Below are 10383 nucleotides of genomic sequence, written 5' to 3' on the forward strand. Positions count from 1 at the left end.
GATAGGAGCACAAAACATGAATACTTTTTACCAACCAAGAACATTGCATTTCAGATTAAGAAACTGAGAGCAGTTTGCATTTTGAGTAAAATGAAAAGTATATGTCCATTATAGATCAAATTTCATTCTTGTAAACATTTCTCATTATCCCCATTTTATGCACCCATTTACCAAATTCCCATGAAACCAACAACATTATCCACCCGAAATTGAAAAAAGAAATTCCAGAATTCACAGAGATATATTTAACCTAAGTTAATAACTGGGGCACAGTCGATAAATGAAAGCTTTGTTGAGGAGATTGAGCCTAAGAACATACAGCTGTTTAATGTAATTTTCAAGAGGAAATGCAATTTCCATGAGCCACCACCATCTGAAAGATGTGCTAACTTCCAAGTCATAAGTACTGCTCTTGAATCCTTGCCCTATTCTCTTCCCACCACAATCTGGCATGCATTTCACTAAACTTTTCCCGGCTGCATAAGCAAAGGATACAGAAAATAAGTTTCATATTCAAGCAAATTTGACCAGTGCAAAAGATAAATTGGTATATACTTGAAAAGCCTCACTTCATTGTTGAATTAAGGTCCAACTTTGCAAGTCAAACAAAAAAATAATAGTAAAAGAACAGGAAGGCTTTGGTTTGCATGTGATACCATCCATAGGGAAATGGTGTCACAATCCACACTTCACCGGAATGTAAAAAAGAAAACTACCAAATGTACTGACCCGGTCTATGTTCTCACTATTTCAGACAGCAGTGGAGAACAAAACAATCACTAATGCCACAAGCAAGGCAGTACAAAATACAACTTAGCAAAAATCAACTCAAAATAACTATTCACAATATAGAAACCTAGTTACCTGAACCGGACACGTCTAAGCTCCCTAGTGCCACCTGGCAATGCTCTTATAGTGATGTACACTCCTGGTTCGTCCTGTTCAACCCACTCAGTCTCCATATCACTAGCGTTGCTAACTGAAAACTCTCCTGAGCGATCTGCCTCTGAACTAGTCCTTACAGAACCATCTATTGATGATGATTCATTCACCCCACTGATGCTGGAAAGTTTAGGTGTTGAAGCTAGACCACTGGTGTCACAGTAAGGACGGGATTGCATTGGATGGTGGTCAAGTGAATCGGATGAAGAGTACCCCATTCCCATTGGTCTGTGGAAGTTGCGCGGCAAGCGCTCTTTGCTCAGTGGGGGAGTCACAGGACTTTCCCTAGCAGATTCAACCTTTGAGCTCTGGAAGAGGGGGAAGAAAAAAAGTACTTTTAAACATTAGAAATGTACATCATCAACGCTAGAATGTGATTCCAATCATACAAAATTGATCACCAAATTTGATGTTGTTAGGATAGCAAGGTAATTCATGAATCAAAGTAACTTAGTGAGAAAGAAAGGGATGGAGGTAGGCAACATATTATAACTAAATTGATCTGAGATACAACAGATAACAAAATGTTCCATATTACAACCTTGGCTGGTGATAAAAAATGTCTCAACCTCATGCCCAAATTACGACAGATGAAGTTCTCTGGTTGATCCTTCTAGAATCAATAATGCATACTTGATAAATAAAATTTATTTTACCTTTACTTACCCCTTAGGTTACCAACATCAAGAAAATATTTGCATAATTACATTGGGGATGAGCTCACCTCGTCTTCAGATCTAGGTGGAGTTGGAAGTGGGACTGCTTGGTGATTGAACCTTTGGACATTGTACAGTTCCATGACCTTGTCATAATTTTCTGCCCACCACCTTTGAGCTTGCCATTTGTTAAACATTTCACGACTGATCAAATTTACAAGACAGTGATTAGTAGATTTAGTAAATTCACGACATGATCAACAAGAACAAGATAAACAAGTAGGGCATATATCACAGGGTGAATAAGAGTTCACTCAAGCAAACAGAACTTTGGGATAAGCACCAAATCCTGCTGATTATGACTGCGGAACAAGACTGATCAAGATGTCAACATATAATTAGAGGACATTGATTCAAGACTGGGACTATTCTTTTGCTGATTTAGAACTCTTACTTGTCACCTAACAAATAGTTAATAGTATATCTGTACAGGACATAGTTCACATAACGTTTGTCACCTAACAAATAGTTAATAGTATATCTGTACAGGACATAAGTTCACATAACGTGGAGCTACTGTACGTCTATTTCTTTATGAAGGCGAGATATTCATATGAGTTGCTTTTAACCACTTTGTAATCACCTAGCAAAACTTAATGGAAATTAAACAAAGCTATAGAGATGTAGGCCTCCCCCATATTTAGACCCATACAAAGTGTGTTACAATTCTAAAGTCTCATCAATGAAGTCTTTCTCTCTTTGACACCACATCCAACACTCGGGTTAGCACGGAACGATCTCATAGAATGGATTAATATACACTGGTATTATGTTTATCGTGATGTTAAGTCATTGAATACACCATGAGTAAAGCTACCCATGAAAGGAGAGAGTACCACCAGATAAGTGTCAATAGGGTGGGCTGATGATGAGGACGTCAGGTCTTGGGAATATGGTAGAATGTTAAGATCCTAAAAACAAAATAAAACTCTTTGACAGCTCAAACCGTTGAAGAGTATCAGCTGGTTCTTAATCTAGGGCCACCCACCACACAAATGAGTGAGAAATGACAGTTCACATGCAACTTACCTGCTACAATCCCACACTCTCATTATATTGTTAAAAGTCCAACTACAATGGACAATGTGACGATAGACCAACCCCAATCAACATTCCCATACTAAAAACAAGTAATCACATTCAAAGAATCAGAAGCTATACTTCCAGATCAAGAACAAACAGAAAAAGATCAAAACACAATGGACAAAAAGATACAGTGGTTCAAACGGCAGCACCATAGCAAAAGCATGTGGTCACACATTCACATTCACACTCCACCAAAATCAGAATCTTCACCATCATATCAACTCCAAACAAGAGAAAGTACCTGAACCGAATACGCTTGAGATCATTTCCTCCTTGGGGCAAAGAAACAAAAGTGATGATCACACCAGGCTCCACTTGTGCCACCCATTCTTTAGGCTCATCTTCCTCCATTAAAACAATAGACTCCGTCCGTCCACTCACTGACGCCGGCGTCCCTTCCCCGCTGGATAGGGCTTTAAGCCTACTGTCCATCTCCTTCCCCCATAGCCTGGGTGTCGAATTCGAGCTCCCCATTGTTCTCCGGTATGAGTAGTGGAACCTCGCCGACTCCGAGTTGGTATCGGATTCAGCATAGTTCCGGTTCCGGTTGTCATTGCAGGACCGTGAACATGGCTTGCAGTTTTTGTAGGCTCCTGAGGCCTTCAATGCCATGTCCTTGATCTGAAAAAAGATAAGTAGTTCTTAGAAAATGCTGGAAAAATAAAATCTGGGTCTTACTTATTCCATGGTTTTGTTCACAAAACTGTGAAGTTTCAGCTGAATTAAATCTTTTACACTCCCACTGTTTTATTTACAAAGATTGAGAACAGAACAGAAACCTTACTCTGTGTTTGGTTCCTGAGAAAATGAAGAGAGAATTAGCGAAAAAAAACAGGTTCTGGGTCTTTCTTAACTCATCACCCAAATGTCAATTAGGCTCAACAAAGCATTATTGAACTCCTTTTTTTTTTTTCTCTCTACATTTTCTGTGAAACCAAACAGAAGTATAAAAACTTACGAGTTACGAGATTACCTGAGCAGTGAGAGCTTTGATGGCTTGCTTGGTTCTAGGAGTCCCAGCCACGGCATCGTCTTCGTCTTGTTGATGGTGGAGAGATCCATTGTTGAGCTGCTTGGAGCAGGGTATACAAGTAAGCATCTCCGATTCTCAATCGAAAAATAAATAAATAGAACAAGAATTCGGATCAGATAGCCTCTGCCAAGTGCCAAGCTAGCCCCACTGAACAATCACAGCCAACCACAATAAGCAACAAGCTGAAGATCTCGTTCTTCAGTGAATTCAATCCCACAGAACCTCCACATGGAAAAATGGCAATAGCTTATGGGCTCTGGTTGGTACACTGAACAGAGTGAGAGAGAGAGAGAGAGAGAGAGAGAGGAGAGAGAGAGAGAGAGAGGATGAGGAGGTGACCGTTAATGAAGGAAAGAGGCCAAGGAAGGGTGTATGTGATAGTGGCGATTTGCAAGGATGTGTTTTCTTTTGGATCCGAATGACTTGTAAAGTTTATACCTATTCCCTACAAAACAAAACCCCATTCCCTTCTTAGAAGAAAGGGAAAAAGTCATTTTCATCTATGCATCATTTTATAGTCCCCGTAGTTTTAATTTTCTATATTTTATCTATATAATTTTAAATTTGAGCAATTTAAGAACGCTTTAAAAAATTTGTAAAATCCTTCTAATTTTGTTGTTATGTCAAATCTCATGCTAAAAAGGAAACATAATTGGATTGAATTTGACCGAATTTGTACCAGATTACTAGAACTTAAAAATGTATAATAAAATTGAAACTATGATGTCTAAAATGGTAAAATTGGCAAATTGTGATTTGTTGCCATAAAACAAATATTAAAATAAATAAAAATAGAGAATGAGTATCTGTCACTCTCTTTCTTTCTGTTTGCTTGATTCTGAGGGGGGTCTTGGGTACATTGAGATTTGGGCAATGGCCAATTGCAAAACTGGTGGTGAGGGGCTTAACCAGCAATAATAACCATAATAATAAAAATAATAACAATAATAGAATGAAAATTATTATTATTATTATTATAGTAATTAATGTAGCCTAGCTGGCCCTATGGGTGTGGGCGTGGGCCATTGTGTGTGTCTGCGTCATGCGTGCGCCCCCAGCGCCACCCTAAACGAGCGAAAAAGGTGGAAACCAGACGCTAGCGCTCTGACTCTCTCTCTCTCTCTCTCTCTCTCTCTCTCTCACGCCCTTGTCCTCGAGTTTTATCACTTTTGCTACATTTCCTACTCATCTTTTTTTGGGATACTTATTTTATTTTATTTTTATAATTAATACAAATTGGATTTTGCAATAGCTCTTACAAGATTTTAGCAAATGAGATGGCAAACAGGTTGAAGATGATTCATCCGGATATTATCTCGGGTAATCAAAATGCCTTTGTACCAGGAAGGCAAATCCAAGATAATATCCTTGTAGCTCACGAAGCCTTTCATTATTTAAAGAAGAAAAAAATTGATGGTGTTTTTGAAGCGGGTATAAAAATTGATATGAACAAAGCTTATGATCATATTAAGTGAGACTTTTTGTTTGTTCTTATGGAAAAAATGGGTTTTGCTAGTGATTGGATTCTCCTCGTCAAAGCATGTCTCACTACAGTGTCTTTTGCTGTAATTGTTAAGCAAACGAACCCTAAATTAATGTTCTAAATTAATGAGCCCTAAATTAATGTCCTTTTTTATTAAGTTAGACCCTATTGATAGAGAGAGACATTATTATTAGACCTTTTCAATTCTTGGTGTATGTAGGTTTGTATGCAATTTACGTGAGAGCATTCATTTGAAAAGTTAATGCTCGTGAGCTATATAACTCGCAAATATCTAGCAATTATGACAAGAATAAATTTAGTCATGACATGAGATGGGATGGCATGGAATGTTTTGCAACAGCGGATTGATATGTAAAGAAACAATTACTCATTTAGACCACGTAAAGGTATTGTATGGGTGAGTGTGGTGCGGTTTGGGTCAGATTAAGACCTAAACCGCTAAACACACTGTTAGTATTAAGTTTATCGATGTTAAATTCATAATCAAGCACACTATTATTCGATTAGTTTGTCCATTTTATTAACAGTCAGACGACTAAACAATTTTTAATTTGGTTGATTTTTTCTACACATATGATCTTTAAATAGGGCATCAAAACACACAGTAGGATGTCAATTTATAATTTAATTTATGTCAAAAGTGATATTGTTTAGTAGGAAGTGCTTAACGACCAAACTTCAACGAAAGCAAATTTGATTCTGTGTTTGGTCAATAGCGAGCACGCTTGTAGAAAAGCAGTACGGATAGAAAATCCATGCTATAATTTTGCAAGATTCAGTCTCACAACTCGCAAATTACAACCACAATGTCACGTGAGCCTAACACTTTCTTAATCAACAAGTTTATATTAATTTATTTAGAGAAAGAAAAGAAAAGAAAAGGTTCAAGTTTACCTTATCACATGTTGGGAGGACCCCATTGGTCCTGTCTACCTGTCTTAAGGCTTAAGCTAATTTGGAGAAAGTAAAAAAAACAGAGCCTAAGCTAATTTAATATTCTTCTTTTAATCTTCTTCTCTATTAAGGTGAATATATGACGTAACGTTAAAAAGAAAAATTCAGACAAAAAAAGTTTATAGAACCCAACTTTTTTCTTAATTTATTTTCTCATCTTGTTCGAGCCTCATATGATGGAGAAAATTTTGGATAGAAACTTTCTAGTCACGTAATAAGATGGGTGATGTGTACAGGGACAGATCCACAGTGAGGTTAATGAGATCAAACAACTCTATGAACTCTATGAAAATAAGCGTGAAGGTCCTCTTAAACTGACTATGCGACCCCATAGATGCCCTCCACTTGCTTGTTGTTTGGCCTGAACAAAATGGCTGATGCACGACGAAGACGTCGTTTTGGCCTAGCAAGTTTTTTTTTTTAAATGAACTGGCCAAAACGACGTCGTTTTAGCCTAGAGAAATTTTTTTTAATGACCTGGCCAAAACGACGTCGTTTTTGTCCAGGTCTTTAAAAAAAAAAAATTAAAACAACCCCAGCTATTCTAAAACCCCTCCACCCATCCCAGCAACTCCCAAAACCCCAATTCTTTTGTCCTGAACCCTAAATCCCCAATCTCCCCCCTCCCCCAACCCCCCACACACAAAAAACCTTTAACCCCCATCTCCTCCATTGTTGGCGCCGCGTCCACCACCTCATAATTCAAGTAAATTCTAACTCTAAGCCTAAATCAATAGAGTTGAAATTATGATTTTATTATTTTGTTTTGATTTATTGGATGTTTCATTTATGAATTTTTTGTATTTAATTGGTATAAATTTGATGTTTTCTTTAATTGATATGAGTTATTACTTCGAAATAAAATGGGAGATCAATAGTTGAGTGATAATTTGCTTGTTTACGTTGGTGATAATTTGCTTGTTTACGTTGAGAATGATGTTTTTGCTTGTATTAAAAATGAAGCTATAATGCTACGCTTTCAAAATATGAAATCTCGTCGTGGACAATTGTAGCTTGTAATGTTGTTTTTTTAAAATGTGAATTATGAATGAACGTTTCATTTCTAATGTTATTTTGATCGACAAAATATTTCGAACTTTTACATTATAACCCTATAAGGTAAGATTTCTGAGTCTGTCCCTGAATATGTACTATCCAGTTTAACATAACTTGCATTACATATTTTGTTTGTAATTTAGATTTTGTAACACGTGTTATGTTTGTATGTCACTCATCCCGACATACGTGGTGTACATAAACAAAAATCATTCATGGTCTTCATTAATTAGGCCACATGCAGGATGAAGCAATGCTGGGAAGTTATGATGTTGTGTAGGAGCCCCCCAAAACGACATGCATGTTCCCTTGTTGCCCTTTAATGATTCACATCTCAATTATGTGTGCTCACAATATCATGCATGCTCTCGTAACTTTAACCTTCGACAAGTATAACTGAAGAACAAATTTCCGACATGCACACCATGCCATCCAAATAGGACTTCTCATTTCCGAGAAACATACAATTCAACCATACAAATTCTAGGCTCCATTTGGGAAATTGTGACTTTTTTATTATTATTTATTTATAAAAAAAGTGATAGTATTTTATTGATAAGATAAATAAAAACAAATACAAAGAAACTAAAGTGCTGAATATGAATATAACTTCTCTAATTACCAAACGCAACAACAAGCTGAATTGATCTATAGAGAATATGCACAACCCCAAAAATTATAAAAATTCCCGAATTAGCAACTAGAAGCACATGTACTCAAACCTGCAATAAAAATGAAGAAATTATATCAACAGTCCATGAACTATAATTCGAGTCTTACTTTTAATACATGAATTGGTTTTTTGAACTCTATATTCTCGAACTTTTTCTTGTATTTCACTTTTGTCATTGCCGTCAATTTTGTTATTGTTTTTGTTAAAATCAATCTCATGTATTAGTTACTAAATGTAGTCCGAATAATATTATTATATACATACCCATAAGTTTATGTACCCCAAATGAAATGATTCGTAACATGCAAATTTGTGGAGTTGAAGTCTAGAAGCCTATGGCATTGAGTGCAGAGAAAGCTCCATTATTGTGTTGTGCTTTTCTTTTGGGTGACAACAAACCAACCGTGTTCCCCTTCCGATGTGGAAAGTCCCTATTGTTCCTTCACAAAAGAGGCTAGACTCGGAGTATAATATGATGCAGGCTAAAGTAGTTTTCCAACTAAGCCTATTGTAGAGTGCCTTTCTGTCTCCTTGTAACCCGAGCTTTGGATTGTTTGTGGTGGGAGATAGATATATATATATATATATATATGTATTTTATGCAGGCCTAACAACTTTATGTGTTTGTGCTTTGTGGGCAACACTTTGTATATTTAAATGGAAACAATATTGCAGGATCATATATATGCTTTTCTTGCATTGTGTGAGAGTGAGATCATAAAACACAATGCAGAGTGGTAGTACAAACAACAAGTGAACTTTTTGCTTTTTGCCTTCACAAAACTTGTATTTTTTATGTAAGGGGTATATAGTTTAAGTGATTCAGAACATTTACCTTCGTACTCGCCCCCATCCGAAATTCTGGATTCGATTTCCCCCTCTCCTAATATCACTTGTATGAAAAAGTAAATTAAAAAAATCCTTGCATGTTTATTTTATTTTTTAAACCAAAAAACAGTCTATCAGGGCTTTGTATTAATTTGGGACAAGCATATAGCAGCCCAAAAGAAAGAAAGTGGATTTAATTAGTGCGTTCAATCAATGGATGATTAATTGGGTTAGGGCTTTTCATAGTTGGTGAGAAATTTTATTTTGGGTTGGAATTTGGGAGGCCTTTGTGCTGGGTTGAGCACATCTCATTGGACAATGAAACTGGATTGGATCCTCCTGGCCTATATAAAGGGTCAGGCCTGTGTCACTGGACTTGTCGCTACTGATTTATTTTGCTAATGGATATTTTTGAAGATAGATTTATGTTTCTTCCTCAATCCAATCCAGATTAATTTGGATTTTTCAAGTATTAGATGCATCTTTGGAGAAAACATCCTATCTTCAATGCTTACGCATTGTCCTTAGAGGTAATGGAAACTTCTAAAACGCATGGAGAGAGTTAATTATTTCGATTGTATTGTTTTGTGGTTCCGCATCTTTCTTCATGTGACATTTAATTGTGTACAATTGGGAGATACTTAATTAATCTAACTACGTATCGCTTTCTAATTCATATCAACAAACTACAAATAAAATAAAAAATTGATACAAACTAACTCTTGGTCCTTATAGGTTATGGGGAACACCACCAATCCACCTCCTTCCAAGTTCCAAGGAAGTTTCTGCCTCCATGTCTTACTTTCTTAAGCTGTCTATTAAAAACTAAAAGAATCAATTAAAAAAAAGATATAATTATGGGATAATTTTGTCATGTCATTTGAGACCCAATCATGAGGCCACCATCACTACCAAATTCTCAATTCTTGTATCTTTCACTCGCAATATCAAATGTGATTAAGATACTAATTTTTCTTGGATGGAATCAATTAGCACATAATCATAAAAACAAATGCAACGTGATACAACTTTATTTTATTTTATTTTAGGTTTTTGGCAACAGCTAATAATTTTTGTCACTTTCTCTCAAAATCTATCTTCCCATCTGTCTTTTGTGATGCCTTCTTGAGCGATATAAGAATATTTTCACCCATTTGCCATGATAAAGGATAAGAGGAGGCAAAAGCTATTACTATTCATGTGAATTGTGTCGGCCATTGCAAAAAGCTTGTTGTGTTTTCATCCATTACCATGGCAAATGGTAAATACTATTCACTTTTATTTTATTTTATTTTAAATACTTAAACTATTAATTTAGATAAGATTTTCGGTTGCCACGTGTCAATATTTATTTTAAAATTCACATCTCATATTTTAGATAAAATTTTCAGTTGACATGTGTCCATATTTATTATAAAATTCACATCTCAAATTTCAGATAAGATTCTCGGTTGCCATGTGTCGATATTTAAATAAAAGACAAGCTATACAACTAATTAATGATTGTCAACTCTTCTCAATACAACCTAATGGTTGTCATCATTTAATCAATTGGTGTTGCTAGGTCCATCTATGACAAATGACTCGTCTC

General features: G+C 36.0%; 1 protein-coding gene across 1 annotated transcript; it reads right to left on the reverse strand.

Moving 5' to 3' along the window:
• Positions 1-86: 86 nt before the first annotated feature.
• On the reverse strand, positions 87-4232 carry LOC117620515 (protein Brevis radix-like 2). The gene is made up of 5 exons (XM_034350592.1): positions 3718-4232; positions 2986-3365; positions 1667-1802; positions 865-1250; positions 87-476 (listed from the first exon to the last, which is right to left on the reverse strand). The coding sequence occupies exons 1-5, from the start codon at positions 3841-3843 to the stop codon at positions 398-400; spliced, it is 1107 nt and encodes a 368-aa protein (XP_034206483.1). The 5' UTR covers positions 3844-4232; the 3' UTR covers positions 87-397.
• Between the last annotated feature and the right edge of the window lie 6151 nt (positions 4233-10383).

The sequence above is a fragment of the Prunus dulcis genome, chromosome 3, assembly GCF_902201215.1.
Source record: "Prunus dulcis chromosome 3, ALMONDv2, whole genome shotgun sequence".
In the NCBI taxonomy this organism is placed as follows: Eukaryota; Viridiplantae; Streptophyta; class Magnoliopsida; order Rosales; family Rosaceae; genus Prunus; species Prunus dulcis.

Coding starts and splice junctions, on each gene's coding strand:
- LOC117620515 (XM_034350592.1), bottom strand. CDS start 3,843: ATGCTTACTTGTATACCCTGCTCCAAGCAGCTCAACAATGGATCTCTC. Junction 3,366..3,717: donor TCAAAGCTCTCACTGCTCAG/GTAATCTCGTAA, acceptor ATCTTTTTTCAG/ATCAAGGACATGGCATTGAA. Junction 1,803..2,985: donor CTCAAGCGTATTCGGTTCAG/GTACTTTCTCTT, acceptor AAATTTGATCAG/TCGTGAAATGTTTAACAAAT.